This window comes from Pituophis catenifer, unplaced genomic scaffold, assembly GCF_029215685.1.
Source record: "Pituophis catenifer annectens isolate HBS135680 unplaced genomic scaffold, rPitCat1.0.hap2 SCAF_8, whole genome shotgun sequence".
NCBI classification, from domain to species: Eukaryota; Metazoa; Chordata; class Lepidosauria; order Squamata; family Colubridae; genus Pituophis; species Pituophis catenifer.
Genome location: NW_027256888.1, coordinates 58881913 through 58900738, shown reverse-complemented (window position 1 = coordinate 58900738; position 18826 = coordinate 58881913). Strand labels below are relative to the sequence as shown.

The following is an 18826-nucleotide window of genomic DNA, read 5'->3' as shown; positions in this document are numbered from 1 at the left end:
TAACAATACTACAAGAAGAATGTAGTGGTGAGAATGCAAGAATGGTTGAATGGCTGGATGCAGATAGATAGATAGATAGATAGATAGATAGATAGATAGATAGATAGATAGATAGATAGATAGATTTTAGACCTGTGTGGCAGTCACTAGTATTATCTTTTTAAAAAAGTATTGTCTTTTACAAATAAAATGCTTCTTCGAAGGTGTGCATTAAAACAACAATAAAAGCAATGCCAAATTTAAGCTAGGTGGTACTGAATTGAGGAATTGTTTGGGGTCAATTAACATATTTAAAATCTATGAAGGATTAATCCCCCTAGCAACATGTCTCCATTAAAAAGAAAGAAAGAAGGATAAATAGGCAACTTAACTTATAAACCTTTCTCAGTACTTCTTTGAATTAGACTTCTTAAATAAGTGATGTTCACATTCGCCTGGCTTACCTGGACATTAAGATTTCAATTAAATGCTTGTCAGCCTAAATTTAAGCACTGCCCAGAATAGCACCATTTTTATTTATTTTTTGCCTAAGTTCAGGGCAGTTTACTTTCTAGGAAGCCTGTTTAGGAAACATCCCACCCAGACTTAGAAAAACCGGTTTGTCACAAACAGGGCTGGCCCAACTGGACCCCTGCCCCCCCCCCCCCCCCGTCTGTATTTTTAAAACAAACAACAAAACCCCATTCCAGTGAATTCAGCCCCTCCTGCTTAAGTAAAGCCTTGCCTGGAATTGCATCTGCTTGGAAAATTTGTTTTAAGGATTGCAGAAAGTCAAAAAGTCTTTCCAAGACCTTTGGATGAAATAATCTTAAGGTTAGAGTTCTCAGATTTCATTGGATTGATCATAGAGCTACGTGCTGGATACTCCTCAACATATTCCAAATAATTGAATTAAACTAGTCAGCAACATTTGCATTTCAGTTATTTTGATAGCAAGATCATACATATATTTATTCACAAGTAAGCCCCACTGAACTCAAGAAAATTTATTCCAACTTAAATGTACATTGAACCATTGCATGGAAGAAGAATGTCTCCTTTTACAAACTGCCCGTTGCCCACCCAGTGAGGTTGTTGAGAATGTATTGAACAACATATTCTCTCATCTACAGCGACCATCATCCTCAACCATTGGCCAAAAAACCCCTAGAGATTATGAGTAGATGTGTGGTCCAGCAAGTCTGGAACGTCCTGGAATAGGAAGGTTGTTGAATATTTGGTTAGTGAAACATGGGCGTTTTGGTGACATTTGCAAATTGTTCTAAGTTTTGCCAAAACTTTCTCACTGCATTTAAAACAAACAAAGCTGGAGGGAGATGTATGAGTTCCACTGCAAAATAGCTTCTTCAACAAAATGAATCCTTCATTTTGGTGATGATTCCAGGAATGCAAGCAGGCAAGAAGACTGCGTCAACTCCATCAATGGAAGCATCCTTTCTTTCTCACTTTGCCAATTAGGTTTTGGAATGAAAAGGGCAGACAACTCTCCCTGAAACTAACTGGCTCCTTAAGATGATTTTATTGGGGCAAGTGGTCACTCATTTCATTGAATGAATTTATCAGAAATCTTTTTTAGACCTCTTTTTGAGGCTCTTTTTGCTAAACATAGGTTAGCTGCCGAAAGCAATAATCCTATGCACTCTACTGAGGAATAAGATTGGACTACATAGGTAGTAAGTCCCATTTATACTGTATGAAGGAAAGCAAAGAAGTGGGGAAGGATACAGGCTACAAGGCACACTTTTGAGGCTTTTCAAATTCACTTGTGTTAAACATTTCCTGAAGCTTTTCTTCTTGACATCTATGGCATTTGGGCAGATGCATCTGATCGGTTGATGTCTCTTAAGTTCCCCATGGCTTTGTCTTCACTTTCTAAAATAAAAAATATTGCCTGTTCCCACCCAAGGCCCCAATCCTTTCATGGGTGGGATTACAATTCTCTTAATTTTCTCATTCCGTTGTGTAGAATTTTAACAAGCTGAAGGTTTGAAAAGCAGGTGAGTCCTATTGACAACTCCATCATTCTCACGTAGGATATATTTAGCCCTGGAGTCTCTTCCCCAATATTGTTCCATCTGGTCCTCAGCTTAGCACAAAAATGGTTTTTTTAAAAAAAATTCCATCTTTAGTTTCAGCTGATTTCTCCTCTTTTTTCTAAAAAAGCAACCTTTGGCCATTTCCTTTCTCATTCAAGAGAGTAAAAAAAAAAAAGACCTTGTGGCATATTGCATAGGGCAGGAAATGAATAGGATACAAAACTCGTGAGGCAGAATGAGTAGTTAGAAAAATTAGAATTGGTTTTCCAGGGGAGGCCGTGATGGGAAAAAAAAAAAAACCCTCAACTTTTCTTTAGCTAAAAGCCATCTAGTCACGGCTAGATGCAGCCAATATCTTCTGTTGGATGAGCCGCTCTGGAGAAGAACGTTTCTGCTAGGCTTATGGAAGTTTCCACCTAATTGGATTTGGGGCATCCACAGAATGTGGAGGTAACTTTCTATTGTGGGTCCCCTCTCCCTCCTAAATCAAGGTTTGCCTTTTTCTGTGAGGATCCCAGCTCCAGCACTTGGATCTGATTGCAGCAGACAACCTTGATCTGGCTTTCTTCAACACTTGATTCTTCCTGGAAAAGGTGTTTTTCTTTTCTTTCTTTTTTTTTTTAAAAAAAATCTCGATAAGGTACCTTTCAATGTGATTTCCCAACTCATCATTCTCAGAGGCGTTCTTTGCCCGGGAGGGATCTTTCGCCTGGAAATTACGGTATGTCCCCTTGTTTCGAGTCAAAACACTTTAGGCTGGAGATCTGTTTGGTGAGCTCGGAGGCAGACTCAGGACTCCAGCCAATTCGCTTTTATTGTCTTACAAAGGTTTTTTTTCTTTTTTCTTTTTCAAGGGTGGCATTAAATTCTTGCACGGGCGCAACTCCGCGGCAGCAAATGCCACCACCGTGGTTCCTGCGCGTTCAGCGGGGAGGAAATATGAGGTTCACGCCCAGTCGAATTTTACTCATCCCTTGAATAGCTGAGACCTCGCCCCGGTGGTGCGCAATCCATTCAGCGGAATTGCACCGAACTAGTGCATTTTTGTATATACACTTCCTTGTCAGCAAATCTCTATGGCAAACATTCTTTCGACCAGACCACCAGGCGAGTGCCAGACACTCCGTGCAAAAGTGTTAGATCACCACTCTGATCATCTCCAATAGGCAGTGTCAACTGCACTCCAACTCCCGGCAATGGATGGGTCCCCCTGGCTGGGAATCATAGAAGCTGTAATTTAGGTGAAGGGGGTCCTATCGAAGGCGGCTTCCCCAACCCCACTTTTACCAATGTCTTTCCACCCCCAGCCACCCTGCCGCGGGCATGTGCCAAAGAGATTCGTTCGTGCTAAAATCACCCCAAGGAAGCCAGTGGGCCAACCGTGCATGATGGAGGACAGACGCCTAAATCCCTTTTCTCTGCATTGTGTGCAGCGATGCTTTTGAAACAACTTGAGTAGCACTTCTGCCCGGGTACTTTTTTTGAGAAAGGAGGCTGTGCCACTGGAACTCAGTGGAACTTTTCCAATTAGGAAGCAATTGGATTTAACAATCCCTGCGATTTCTCATAAACAACCGTGCCCATCTGCATAAACAGCGCTCCGAAGAAAGTTGTTATTATCTTGGGGGTATTAACGAAATGGCATTTCTGCTAATTAAACCCAACTGCCTTCTAAAAACAAGAACAGCCAGAGCCATCTTATTAGGATTGTATACCACTGGAAAAAAAAAATCTCATTTACTTTTATTTCCAAGGTTACTGGTTTAAAAAGCAAAAGGGCTGTTTTTTTCCCCTTTTCCCCATTTCGGATTGGGAAGCAATTCAGGCTGCTGAAAATCTTGCCTTATTACAGAGATTTTTTTTTTTTAATGTACTGGGACATATTTATTTTAAATAAACATCGACATTTAACTGAAATAAACAAGGAAAATGCCACTTGCCTTTTCCCGAGGATGGCAAAAAGCAAAGACCTATCATTGCCGCTATAACCTTTGGTCCTAACTTTCTACACCTACCATTATTGCTAGCGCCTATTGTAAGCGATGGGGTTGCAGCTTAGACGACGAACGCTTCGAATTCAGTGGGGATACAGACGAATCAACCGAGGTCTTTTTTTTTTGGGGGGGGGGGTTAAAAGAAAACCGCCAAGGGTGGCACGCCGGTATAGCATTTTCTGGCAAATATGTGTGCTCAATACAAATATTAGATAGAAAAAAAAACAAAAACAAAAAACCGCGATCAAATTCCCTTTGCCAAAAGCACATTTTCGCCGAGCCGCTCTCCGCTCCGCACCCATCGTTCAACAGCAGAGGGCGCCCTTGCACCGCCTTCAGCTCGCCGCCCTGCGCTGCGAGGAAAGCTGGGAGAGCGCGCAAAAACCCTCGCCCGGGTCGCCCGCAGACGAGCCGACAGCTGCTCGGAAAGCTTTGGGAAAGAGGGGAGACCCCTCCCCTTATTTTGGCTCTCCCACCCTGCCTCCCTCTCCCCCCCCCACCACGGCGGCGCCCACCCCCAGGATTTTATTTTATTTTATTTTTTTTGCGGGCTCAGCGAAGAGCCTGCCTCGGTCGTGGGAGCCGTAAATTCGCCCACTGCCGTCGTTAAAGCCCTGGAGGGAGGGGGGGGGGGCTCCGATCTCTGCCCCCCCCTGCCCCGTCTGAGCAGGCGGAGGCGGGTCGCCTCGACTCACCGTTGGCGCTGGGGTGGGCCCTGCCGAAGTGTTTGCTGCTGGAAGCCTCTTTCCTGCCTTCCGGAGCCTCGCCGAAGTCCCCCTTTTTAATATCGGAGTCTTTGGAGAAGAGACATTCGACGGTCGAAGGTTGCACCCCTAAAAGGGAAAGAGAAGGGGGGCTGTTAGTTCCGCAGAGGGAAGGAGGTGTGTGTGTGTGTGTGTGGATCTGAAGTCCTCAGTTTAACAGTAACCGAGTTGGAAGAGGCCTTGGAGGTCATCTAGTCCCACCCCCTGCTCACGCAGGAGACCTGTACTAGGGATTCGAACCAGCCGAACTGCCTTCCGACCTTTCTGATCGACAAGCTCATGTTCTTAGCCACTCACTGGCTAGGTTAGGCTGGCTGGGGATGATGGGGCGTAGGGGATACCTCCCGACGCCCTGGGAAAGGCGAAGGTGGAGGCGCTGGTCTCCCCCCCCTTTTTTTTAAAAAAAAATTGATTTATATGCCACCCTTCTCCAGAGACTCAGGGCGGCTTACAATGCTTTAAGCAATAGCCTTCATACTTTTGTATATTTTTATACAAAGTCAGCTTATTGCCCCCACAAACTGGGTCCTCAATTTACCTACTTTAGAAAGGATGGAAGGCTGAGTCAACCTTGAGCCTGGTGAGATTCGAACTTACTAATTGCAGACAGCTGAAGTTAAATTACAATGCATTAGTCTGCTGAGCTATCCTTGGAGGAGCCCATAGCTTTCCAGTTCTCCCCGGACCTACCTCCGTTGTCCCTCTTTCTCCACCCTCCCAAAAGGAGCTGCTTGTCCTCCCCTCCACTGTTGGGCTTCTGAGTTTCCCGACGAGGCGAACCCGGCCGTCCAACTGCAAAGGACGCTTTGCCCGGGCTAGAAAGCTCGCGGCTCTTTTTTCAGTTCGCGAGCCACAAAGCTTTTGGGTGTAAACCCACCCACCCTCCCGAGAGGAACAAGCGTCCGGCACGGCGCTTGAGTGACGGAGGATGCCTTAATTCTCGCCCGATCAATTGGGACGGTGGGGGGGGGGTTACAGGATTTTCGGTGGGTTTTTGAGCCCCGAGGTTTATCCCTAATTGTGCACCCCGTGAAGGTACATATATGTATACCACCCACCCGCGCAGGACCTTTAAGGTCTCTCTTTTTTTTTTTTTTGAAAACGGTCCATAAGTAAACGGCGTGCAAGGACACTTCGACCTTAATCTCTGCAGGTCGTTCCGGTTAAAATGGAAAAAAAAAGCAATTCGGGGCGAAGCGTTTTTTCTTACCTAACTGGACGCAAGCCGATACAAGTTTACGGCAGTTGGACTCCATAACCCGTTATCTGCAAAACATCAGACGGATTGGCATTGAGATGACAGGCCGAAATAAACGTCAGCTTCACGAAGTCAAACGAGGGGAAACAAACAAACAGGAAGGCTTTAAAGAAAAACAAAGCAAGCCGTCGCGTCGCAAACAAGCCATGCTTCAATAATGGATGGGAAAGGAAAAAAAAAATGGTCCCTCTAGACGCCTATTTATTTATTAAATTTGTTGGGCGCCCATCTCGCCCCAAAGTGACTCTGGGTAATATCCGTGAAGTAAAACCATAAGTTATAATGAATAAATACATAAAATCACAATAAAATTACAATAAAGTTATACCTAAAGCTTGATTCCAATTTCCCATTATTTTTCAGCCAAATACTTTGATTTAAGTTCCGGTAGATGCCAGCTAGCATGGTGAAGTTTGGAAATTGGGGGAAAGGGCATTTAAGGTATCAGATTGGGAAAGCTGGTATAAAAAAAGGCAGGAGCAGATTGGGTTTGCTAAATTCGCTTTCAAGAATGCTGAGCTCCAGAGCTGTCTGGATGCCGGGTGTTGTCAAAAAGTCAAGATGGTGATCATAATCATACAATCCAAAATTTACTTATTCTTCATATGTATCAACTTTTTTGACCAGACTCTGCTCACACCCCTGATTTGAGGTCATCCCTGTGAAGTCTATTCCTCCTCCTCCCCCCCCCACCCGTGTGTGTGTGTGTGTGTGTGTGTGTGTGTGTGTGTACACTTGCAGGTCTCTTTCGTCTGTGCAGGTCAACCCAGGGAGTGAAGCAGATGTACTTCAAATGCTTTAAATTCTGATGCTCCAACCAAAGAAATAAAATATTAAATTCAGGTAATCAACTTGACCAGTGATTTAAGCTTTGGACTGTAGAAGAAACTTTGAGAAAGTCATGTAGCTTTCTCATTCATTTAATTTGAATTTTGACTCTGCATTAACTTCATTTTGAAATAAATTCACACACACACACACACACACACACACACACACACACACACACCAAGTCCACTGATGCAAACCTAATGTGAATTCATGTGCAACATTTCACGCCTGGAATCTGACAAATGCCCAGTGGCCCCAGGATATTTCCCTCCTGACAGAACCGTTTTCAATGCACATAGATCTGCAGGGGTTATATAATTAGAGGGAAAAGTGGATTTTCTCACAGTTTTTTTAAAAATAGGGATGCTGCATGCAGCATGCCAAAAAAGAAAGAAAGAAAAAAAGAAAGAAAGAAGAAAATCTGATCCTGAACAAAGGGAAGAAGACACCTCTTGAATAATAATAAAATAAGAATGCATTAGTGTGAAAGTTCTAATCACTCCTGTGTGTGTGTCATAAACAGCTTGCTTCAATTTAACTACCCAAAACAAATTTTTCTTCTTACATTTGAAATGGCACATTTTTTTATCCATTCATTTGTGATGCGGGAACCCCAGCTTTTACAATCTGTCTTCCTAAAAATGGGCTTGTCTAAACTTGCGGGGTTTGATTGATTGATTGATTCAAATCATCAACAAGTCTGAGATTGGTTTCACTGAGGAAATCAACCCTGTGGACTTGAGGGGTGGGCTGCAGTCTCCTTCACAAAATTATGGTCTTAAGCCTGGGCATTTACCTGAAAGCAAAGCTCAGGTGATTCAGTGCAACAGACTCCCAAATAAAACCAAAGCTGGGCTGCTCATGAGTTAACAAGGGCTCACCCAGCCTGATCCTATGAAATGTTAGTCTTGTCTAAATCCACTGGAATAAATCAATAGCTGACATCTTTGAGCCAGGAGAGCAAATCAAGATATTCAGCTTAACAATGCTGCAATTTACATAACGGAGCAGGAAGGTTTGATGGGTGTCACCTCCACCACGTGGGAAGGGATGTTCTTTTCAAGAGACAGGAGCAGGGGTGTCTCACTGTAGAGACCCTTTTCCATTTCCAAAGATTTGCAGTGTCTACTTCACTGAACCATCGCCATGCCACTATAACAGCGATGGAGACAGCCTTAGTACCTCCACAGCACTGACGGGTGGATGGTGTTACTATAAAGTGACCTCGAAAAAGAGGAAGGTCTGCGTCTGAATTTGCACTCTCAGGGGGTCTGTGGCTTATTGGTAGAGAATGGAAACCCAAATGAAGTCTCTGAGCCCCCTTTCCAGGTAGGGGAGGCAGCCTCTCCAGTGCAGCTTCCAGGGGAGACCCTTTTGGGATGGAGAAGAAATGGGGGGCAAGAAAGAGCCTTGGTAGTACAGTGGTTTAATGCACCCTGTTATTAACACAGCTGCCTGCAATTTCTGCAGGTTCGAATCTTACCAGGCTCAAGGTTGACTCAGCCTTCCATCCTTTCTAAGGTAGGTTAAATGAGGACCCAGTTTGTGGGGGCAATAAGCTGACTTTGTATAAATATACAAAAGTATGAAGGCTATTGCTTAACGCATTGTAAGCTGCCCTGAGTCTCTGGAGAAGGGTGGCATATAAATCAAATTAAAAAAAAAAAAGACAATGGACCATTTCCCTTCTCTGCCTTCCTCCTTTGGCTAGAAGGGAGAGAGGCTGCCTTCCTAACACTTTAGGTGCTACCTTCACTCCAACTTTTAATTCTTCTGAAGAGTACTTTTAAAACTTAACAGAGCATAGCAGAACAGAACAGACAAGACACCACAACTAAAAAAAGAGGTGTTAAGGAAGAAAAAAAAGGAACAAGATTAGTGCCTGATTAAGATGTCTGTTTGGGAGATATTACAAAAATCATTACCAGAGCTCTCAACTAACTCGATATGAAGTAACACAGATGGGAGGTTATTAGTCCAGGCTTCAAATGTTTACTTATGGTAATTCTGATAGAAAATTTGCATCTCCTCTTCAGTTGGATAATTTAACATCCCCATTCCCCAATATCCCTTTCCACCATTTCAGTGTGTTAACGGGCCCGCTCACTCTTAACCAATTTATCCTTCTGAGCCTTCTCAGAAATCCTTGGGGGACAGGACAGCTCTGCCTAACTGGCTAATCAGAAACAGCCAGGAAGACGAACAATAATCCCCTTGATTTAATGGTGATGATGATGAGGGTGATAGCCCTCCATCCTATTTAAGCTGCCTTGCAAAACATGCGTCTCACAAGGAAAACTGTTTTTCAGATGAAGATGCTGTTTTCTTGCTCCAGGGAGAAAATTCCTAGAAGCTAGTAAGATTGCTGACTTCTTCCAAACCAGGCCTGGCCTTAAGATCTCAGATCAGAGCCATCTGATTTTTTTCCAAGCCACCAGCTATTCCTAAGTGTCTTGGGGTAGAACTGGGTGCCAGCAATAGATGCAATTGAGATATTGCTTCAGTTTAATGTATATGGCCAGAGGGACGTATGGAAAAGATGGTAAGTTCTTTATTTTCCAGCAGTCAAGACTGACATGTAAGATGCCCTGAACAGTTTACCTTCTGAGCTACAACAGCCACAACGAAGGCCTAATTTGAGATCTGTAGTGAAACTGTTAGAGAAAGGCAGTTGAGAGTCCCTTTTAATTTCTCTTGGAGGGTCCTTAAAGTGGGTTTTGTCAAGCAGGTTTCCCAGGATAAATTCAAACTCTCAGGCTCATCACTTGCCTTACCGGCTAATTAATTGAACACACAGAGACAGGTAACTTTTGCTTTAAGTCCTTCACTTCCAAAATCTGAACCACTAGAAAATATTATTCTTTAAAAAAAATGCAATATCAGGACTTCTATTTATCCATTGTTTTAACATCTTGCTCTTACTTATTTTGGAATATAAATATTTATTTGTTTGCAAGGATTCCTGATAGTTGAGAAATAAAGAAATTTTCAGCTGAAGTCTACTCAGATTTATACGAAAGGCAGCACCAAGTTAAAACTTACTTGGGCAAGTAAGGTTAGTACTACAGTGAGAAAGAAGAAAGGAACCATGATTTTTGCCGAAAAAAAAAATTGATTTTTAAACACCCAACCTGCAAATTTATCTAATGATGAAGGGGTCAGGGGAAGGCTCTTGGGAATGACTGTTAGGCTTTATTAATATTAGTTCCAGATGCTAGACTGCTTATACAGTACATGCAAATAATCACATAAATAGAATAAATGGGACTCTCTACCAAATAATTTGGAGTCCACCAATCAATATTACAACTAGAATCATTATTTTCGGGACCCAGTCTTCTTCATCATATACTTGCCTCTCATTTTCATTTTATTGTTTTAAATTCACAAACTTAAATTGCTTTTATGAGCAACACATGCACACTCTAACCAAAAATAGCTAAAATAAAATAAAGTGCACCTTTTACTGAAATGCAAAAAATGAAGTACCATCGCACTGCAGATTAGAATTTGGTATTTGGTGTCCCCCTCACTTCCCTCATCAATAGGAAGTGACTCACAATTGCATTTTCATGGCATTTTAGATAGACCTATAACCTGATTCTTAGCGATACAAAAAGTGCAAAAATAAGTCAAGAAGGTGGATGGGCATCAAAAGACATAGCCAGAAATTATAGGAGGCAGGATTTGTTTTCATTATTTTGAATATTTGAAAAATTAAGAGAAGAATGTTGCATTTCTCTTTAAAGGTGGATTCACCCCATGGAATGTAAAGGAACTTTTGTAAAGCCAACTAAATAAATTAGAGCGACCCCCTCCTCCCCTCCCACTCTTATTTCCTGCCTGGTTTCTTGTTTAATTTAGGTCTCCTTCACTGTTCCTTAAAAATAAAAGAAACACAAATTACTCTTTATACTGCCTTTGGAAGAGGAACCAGATTTAATAATAGGGATATGATGGAGTCAGAAGGCAAGACAAGACAAGACAAAACAATACACCCCCAAAACCTGCCACAAACTTCAGAAAATGTTGCCTTTTAAATGAGACTACAGGAAGCAAATAGAACGTTGAGGAACTCGCTAAAATTAAGTCATCCAAGTCTCAGAATCCCGATGCACCACATGGTTTGCCATAGTAAACTACCCTAGGCGTAATTGCAATTATGTGTTTACGAAAGTTACACTTCAGTTATAGAGCAAGACTCGGCCTCATTGTGGCAACTCCTTGGCAACTTGGCCTCCTCGATTTTTCCCCCCCAAGACTGGATGAAAAACATTAAAGGACACGGAGGGCCAATCATATTTTGCAAAGAACTGCATTTGAGAAAGCTCCGTACAAGGACCTGGTCTCTCTGTCTTTCTCTTTTCCTTCCTTCCTTCCTTCCTTCCTTCCTTCCTTCCTTCCTTCCTTCCTTCCTTCCTTCCTTCCTTCCTTCCTTTCCTTCCTTCCCCTTCCCTTCCCGAATCCCAGGGAGATTGCAAGACCAGGATGCCAAGACGTTTATCAGCCATAAGGGAAAAACGGAACAGAAAAAGAAAAGAGGGGAAACCAGAAGGAAAGGGCGCTCGTCTGAAGTCGGGCCAGGGGTGAACCTGGAAATGAGCGAGACCCCACTGGAAGCCCCTGACCCAATCAAGCGCAGGAAGCCGAAGTCTCTGAGCCAGCCAAGCGCACCCCTCACCACCCCCCAACAAAAACTGGCTGGGACCAGCCGCCCGAATTGGACTCAATCCGCAGACTCGCCTCCACTCACGCCGCTGGCCCAGGAGCACTGCGCGGCCCACCTCCGGACTCGGGCTTACCGGCTCCAGTTGGCTCTGATGGTTCCTGATGGGTCCTGGATCCCGAAGCGGTGGCAAATCCCCTGGCGGGGGAGGAGAAGTCTGGGAAAGGGTCGCACCGCCGCCAGCGCCCCGAGCAGCAACTCCCGAGGCCCGCCCGAGTCAGAGAAGGGAGGCAGCCCAGCAGGATCCCCGGGAGAAGAAACGGGGGCGTCGAGCAGCCCGTGGAAGGAAGGGAAGGGGACGGAAGAGCCGGGCCCGGGTGGGTTGGTTGGTGGCTGGCGGCGGCGGCGGCGGCGACGGCAACAGCAGCGGGGCAGCTTCCCGGCGGGCGACCCGGCTCCCCCTGCCTGGCTCGGGCTCTCCTGCGGCTCCTGTTCCGCTCAACTCCGCTCGGCTCGGCTCGGCTCGCTCTGCTTGGCTGGGGGAGTCGCGTGACGTCAGCAGAGATTCCACCAAACTGAAGTCGGCGGCCAAGCCGAGCGGAGGGAGGGAGGGAAGGGGGAAAGGTAGGGGTGAATAACGGGGGGGGGGAGGAGGAGGAGAAGGCAAGGGCGGCCCAGCTGCTGCTTCTGCTGGGAAAGGACGGTGCCCAAGAAAGGGGATTGTGGGGGCAGGAAAAAAACAAACAAACAACGGGACTCGAACGGATGGACCCTGAATGAGAGAGAGAGAGAGAGAGAGAGAGAGAGGTTGGAGCCACCTCTGTATCAAGCTGGGGGCGCAGTAGAAGTAATGGACTACAACGCCTATTGGCCAGGGAGTGACGGGAGGTAGAGTCCAAGATACGTGGAGGACGGCAGTTTAACAAAAGCCCGGCAGAAAGGAGCGGCTGACAGAAGGAAAAATCAAAAGCGGCCGTGACAGACAGAAGAAGAGCAAGGAAGGGAGCCTGGTACTGAACTGGGAGGGACAGGCTCCTTATGGCTGAAAGTTTCACTAAGAACAGTTAAAAGTTTCCAAGGGAGAGAACGAGCGTTACTGGCAGTGAGAGAGAGAGAGAGAGAGAGAGAGAGAGAGAGAGAGAGTGTATGTGTGTGTGTGTGTGTGTGTGTGTGTGTGAGAGAGAGAGAGAGAGAGAGACCACAACGACCCAAAAAACCCTCACAAACCAAAAAGGAAGAAAAAAGATGCAGCGGAGCGAAGGCGAGAGAAAAGGCAGCGGCCAAAGAAGCAAAGTACCAAAACAGGCGCAGAGGAAAGGAAAGGAAAAGTCGGAAGCCGAGAGGTGTCCTCCGTCCCGGGGAAGCGGAGGACAAAGCGAAAGAGCGAGGCCGGGAGAAGGCGAGCCCAGAGGCCTGCTTGCCCTCCTCCCTTTCCTAAACCAAGCCTGCTTTGCTTTGCTTTGCTTTGCTTTGCTTTTCCGAAGCCGCAGCTAGGGAGCCTGCAAACGGAGCCTGCTGAAGCCGGCGGGTGAAAGAAACAAAAGAGGGGAGGTAAAGGAGGATCGAGGCCCGAAGGGGGCCTGCAGGGAGAGGCGCAATGCAAAAGCGGAGTCGAGCATTGGAGCCGGTGCAAAAGGGGCCTGGACTGACTCGTTCAGCCCACCGGCCTTTCCCCAACATTCAAGCCAGCTTGATGAACTCGGCAGGAAAACGGGCTGCAGCTGGGGAAAAGGTGGGTGGGTGGGTGGCGGCGAGGGCGCGAAAGGGCCTTTTCCGCCGCGAGGTTCGCGACCTACAAGACCCAGAAGCGGCTGGCAGGGTAGAATTTCCTCGGCTGTCTCGGCCCCCAGCAGGTTCACCCGGGGTCACCGATCGTTCATTTAGGAAAATGACGAGGCACGAGGCGTAGGAAGAAATACGGTTTCCGAACGGCGTGGCTGCCGTGCAGTTGGCGCGGTTTCCGGAGAGGCGGTCGTGGGGGGGGGGAGGGGGGGCGACGGCGGCTATCCCGGGCCAGGCGCGCTTCCTCGGGTGCAAAGCTCTGGCTGAGAGAAGAAACGTGGAGAGATCCGGCCTGCTCGGTTACTTCGACCCTATCAAGAAGAAACAGCGCACGGGGATTTCCGTGTACATTAAGGGAAATCGGGAACATGGTCGAACTATTAACTAAAAAAATAAAATAAAATACGAGTAAGATCTTTCACAGCAATTGCAAAGACAAATGCCCCCGCCCCGCTGATTATTGCAAAAGTTGGGTTGCAGACACTTGCACCTAAAACGCCTCCCAAGAAATTGTGGCCGCGTCCTTTGCGTGCGTTCCACGTTCACACAGCACGCCCTTCAAAATAAAAATCTTTATTTTTTTAAACCTCAATACACTAACCGTTTGCAGATCACCATTAAATTTTGAATTTGCTGTTGTGTTTTGCATTATTTTTTTTTAAAAAAGGAAGGAAAACGATTCTACGATAATTGAAAGAGCTAAGTCTTCCCCCCTCTCAAAAAAAATAATAATAAAAAAGTTGCTTTAATTTGACGCCCTTATTTCAACTCTCTTACTGTAGTTGGAAGCTGGGAAATGGGTCGGTTCTGGTGCAAAGAAATGGGCGCCATTTTGAAGTGTCTGGTTCTCAGCCTATAAGCTTAAAACACAGATGGCTTAAATGGATCCTAATATACCTGCATTAAATTTTTTTAAGCGTTTTCGTTTCTTTTGTTGGAAGGGAATTCTTTTCTACAACAGGGCTATAAACCTAGGCCCATTTGCTTGGAGTAAAAAAAAAATTGAATAAACATGAGGATTAATTTATAAAACACAAAAATTGCTTTAGTGGGGAAAATCCTTATTCCATCGATACTTTATTTTTTTAAATGTCCTTTAGTGCTTAAACATCAAATGCAGTGTTACCACTTGCAGGCCATTTGAAATGATTTTATTTGAAAAGGTAAAATATCGAAATGCAAATTCTAGCAGCATCAAACGTGCCCCATATAAGGGCCACCACAGGCACCTTGCGTTAAGAGTTCGAATCGGATCGTTTCACGGCGGATAGTTTCACCCCCCACCGCCCCCCCCACAACCGCACGTGTGAAAACGGAGCAGCAGAGCAACCCGCATTCGCGTCCTTGGGGGGGGGGAGGAAGAGCCAGGGCCCCCCGAGTTATTGTATCGCAATAAGGAATGCGAAGGAGAAATAAATCCATGGGGGTTAATCCTAAAATCTCTCTTTCGGTCGCTTCGTGAAGTGGAAGGGGGTGGGTGGATGGGTGGGTCGTGAAAGTGGGGGGGGGGGGGGGAGGAAAGAGCGGGAGAGAATGCAGCCTTTTGTTTGGCTCCCAGCGACTTCCAGGCGGCCCTTCGCCTCCCGGAATACCCTGATGCTTCATACACCTAATTAATGTACGGACAGTAGTGGGTAAAATAACTAAGGTAAACAGACCCTCCGTGTTGTAAGTGCCTTTGCTTTGAATCCGTCTGAGGACCGGGAGAAAGGAAGGGGAGGCGGGGGGGGGGAAGGCTGTTCCTTCTCCTGCTCCTCCTCCCAGCACGAGTCTTGGAAGATGCGCGCCTGTTCCTTCCCCACCACTTGCCTCTTCCAGGCACTTCAAATTAGGATCTGTCACAGACCTGCCTCTCCGCGCCCCCCCCCCTCCTCTCCTCCAGCCCCAGCCAATGCTGCCTGGCTGGTTCTCCGTCTGCGCTACCTGCCAGCCGGTCTCCAGTTGCTTTCTTTCCCTCCACCCTTGTTGGTCCCCGGGCTGCTGCCTCCCTTGCCCCCTTCAATGCCGGGCCTTCAGACCGGAGCACGACTAGGGCCGGGTACTCCTCTGTCGTTGGCTAGGAATGGGTGCAGCTGAAGTGAGCAGCTGGTGGGAAATGCAAATGGCTGGTGGAGAAACATAAGATACAGAGTGATTTTCATTCCCTCCTCGAGTGCGTGGAAGGAGCTGGACATACGTTTCACGCTCCTAATCCTTCTTTTACATTTTTAGTCATACTCCTATTAAACAACTAATTAATGCCCAGAATCGCTGGGGAATATATTAGACAGACTGCCTCGAAACAGGAGTTTTGAAAGGTTGTCTGGAAACTGTGGAGCTGCTTTAATACACGGATTTTAATTCTTTTTTCTCTCCTCATCCCTCTTTTCCCCCTCCCTTCTCCCTCCCCCATCCCAGCACCCTTTTTCTTTCTCCCAGGAAATGAACCACAATCGCCCCTTTTGGTCCCGAGAGCACCAGCCACTTTTCTGACTAGTCGTAAACAAAGTGTGTAGCGTCTTAACTAGGTTAGACCAACTGGGTTATATCTCAAGGTTACCTCTGTGAGAGGGTGCAGGGGCGACACGATTGACCGACCGGGGCAAGACTTTCTCAGTGACTTTTTTTTTTTTTAAATACAGTTATTATCTGAGACTCCCTTGTAGGACACTCCGAAAGCATCGTTCAGATGCCGCAAGAAGGGACTTTTGGAAAAAAATGGCCCTTTTTTCCGGATTCTCGCAAAGCTTCGCCTGAAGTCATTTTTGACGCGAAGAAGTTTGTTAATGCTCATTTCCATGAATCTCGAGCAAAGACCAGGATTGAAGTCTCGCTTAATAAGCAGGTGGAGTTAGTTGCAAGTGGTAATTTCGGGCACTTGATTTTCCATTAAAGGACGGCTGGTTTATTTAGGAAATAAACGGACACTTAAAAAAAAAAAGAGCTCCAGAAAGATTCCCAAAGGCCGATTTTAATTGACTACTAGTTATAATGGCTACTAATTGTCTACAAATCGACTGATATTGCGGGTAGCAATTCTTTTTTAAAAAAACATGCTTTATTTCTTCAAAGCTGACGATCGGGTTATAACAATCTAAATACAAGCCCTTGACTTCCGGAATCAGGTGGACCTGTTCACAAAGCATTTCCCGTTCCAGATTCCAGAAACGATTTTAACTGCCATTAGATTATACTTATTTAAAAATTTAGGGTAAAAACTGTCCTTAGCCAAAATGCTGATCCTGGAAATGCAACATCCTGTAATAACCTCGCTTGGTAGCCAAATAATTCCCACTCACTTCAATGGGGCTGAGCGTAAGGTAGAATCCAGACAGCATATTCAGAACTTAGTCCTATGAAATTTGGTAAGGTGCGCTAAGTTCAAAGCTACCGATTCCCAAACAAACACGAAAAGAATGCAATTGCTCTTAGCCAAGAATGAAATCTTTTTCAGATCAATTTCTCTTAAGTAAAATGAATGTAAATCTTTTTGTTAAGTTTGACTACGGATATTAATATTCTGCTCTATCGTCTATTTTTTCTCCAATGGGAATGTCTAAAATCTAACTCAGTTAAAAAAGAAAAACACGTTTGCTCATCGGTTAGGTCAGTGGGCCAGGAGTGGGGAAGGGAAACATTATTTCAAAGAAAGCATTTTTGGATGGGGAGGCAAACTAAAAATATTTGATATGGTAGCATAATTACATTAAAATCATATTCTAGCACCTTACTCTAATGAAAAAAAAACAACGAAGAGGCTGGCTGATAAGAATTCTATTTACAGACTCTTAATTTCATTGAGGAACTGAGATAAATATGAAAATTGGGAAGAGAAAGAGAAGAAATCTCAGCAGTAAGGAAAAGAAAATATCTTTGATTTTGCACCTTTACTGGCGCATTTGAAAACCTGTGAGTATTAATCAGTGTGAAAGAATGAATTCCTACTTATCCCCCCCCCCCCCGTTTTGAATTATGTTTTTCGAGGCTTCGTCCTTCTTCCTACAATTTTGCGAATGGGGTAGAAGTTTACAACACACGCGCTGCACTTTTGTTTTATGACTTCTGCGTTTCCTCCTCCCTCCCCCTCCGCCTCCTCCCACCCCTATATTTCTTTTATGATTTTATTTCCGTATTACTCGTCTAGGCATCTCGATTCCATACAAATAGAAAGTGGGGGGGGGGAGAGCGGGAAACCCTTCGAACGGACCCATTAATTTGCATATAAATTAAAACCCATCCTGCTACCTCCTGTGTTCCGGTAGCCTATTATCATTGCGAAACCAGGAACGCTTAAATACTTGAGCTAAGAGAATATATAAATGTCTGCCTTGACTCAGTAATGAACGACCTCATTAAAAACGTCCCATCCCGACGCTCGGAATTAATAAAGAAATGAAAAGAAAAGAGGGAAGGAGGAAATACCCGGGTAGAGATACACGCAGAGAGACAGGCAGAGAGAGAGAAAGAGACACACACACATACACACACGAGGTGGAAATGTTCAAATCCGGACTTATTCGGGCAGAAGACAACAATCCATCCAAACACAAAAGGGGCATCTCCCACCCACCCACTCCCCGTTTCCAGAGACTTCTTGAGAAACCAAAGCGAGGGAGGTGGAAGAAGTACAAAGGGAGACCCCCCCTTCCTTTCCGCGCCTGGTCTCTGCGCCAGCCGGGTCGCAGCCTTCTTTGCCAGTGGCCGGAGCTTGCCGCTCCAGATCCGAGGACCCTCTAAGCCCCGGCCGCTCGGCTTCCCCGCTCCTTCTCCTTCCACCCTCCACCCCAGGCCATCGAGCCCTGGCAGGACCCCGACGGCTCCGCGGGCGGCGTGAGAAAACCCAGCTCCAGGAGCGCTTACCTGGGTCCGGAGCAGAGGCGGTGAAAGGGGCCCCCTTCCTGGGACAGGGCGAAGCGGCGCGGCGGAATGCCACAAGTTGCTGGGGAGGAAGGCAGCGGCGGAGAGGAGGGAAAAGCGGGGCTGGCTGGCGGTGGGAAAATCTGTCGCCTCGGGGGCCAGGCAGGAGCGCCCTTTCATTTCAAGCGCTTATTGATTTGCTGTTGTCATCTTTGGCCGCGCAGAAGGACACTTGAAAGAAGCGCTGATCTCAGAGAGGAGGTGACCTGACCGGCGCTCTCCCCCAAATCTTAATTACCCACCTTCATGCCTTGGGGTGGGAAAAAAAAGGGGGGGGGAGAGAAAAAAAGAAGAAGAGTCCACAGCCAAAAAGGGCTTTGCTTATTTGCAACTTAGTCTAATTACTCCAGTCTTCTCTCCCCCCCCCCCCCCCCGGCGATCCCATCCGCTTCCAGGCAGCCTCCTTTCTTTCTCTCTCTCTTTCTCTCTCTCTCTTTCTCTCCTCAGCCGCTGTCTTTGCCTTTTGAGGGCTCCTTCTCCCGAGTCCTGGTTGTGTGGATGGTGGACCCCCAACTGGAGGGCACCCGGTTGGGGAAGGCTACCCCGAGGAAAGAATTCGAAGCTTGGCTTTGGGCTCTCTCTCTCGAACCAGCCGGTTG

At 46.0% G+C, this 18826-nt stretch overlaps 1 protein-coding gene across 3 annotated transcripts in view; it reads right to left on the bottom strand.

Annotated features, from left to right (window-relative positions):
* PITX2 (paired like homeodomain 2) overlaps positions 1-18515 on the bottom strand; it is a 42286-nt gene extending 23771 nt beyond the window's left edge. The window contains exons 1-3 of one of the 3 annotated variants that reach the window (XM_070948138.1): positions 18171-18515; positions 6005-6060; positions 4726-4863 (exon numbers count right to left, since the gene is read on the bottom strand). In XM_070948138.1, coding sequence (XP_070804239.1) covers positions 4726-4863; positions 6005-6050 — 184 coding nt within the window. In that variant the 5' untranslated portion in view covers positions 6051-6060; positions 18171-18515. Of the gene's footprint in view, positions 1-4725; positions 4864-6004; positions 6061-11685; positions 11899-13341; positions 13379-18170 lie in introns of those variants that run through there. The other 2 variants (XM_070948140.1, XM_070948139.1) reach the window with 2 other exon arrangements.
* Between the last annotated feature and the right edge of the window lie 311 nt (positions 18516-18826).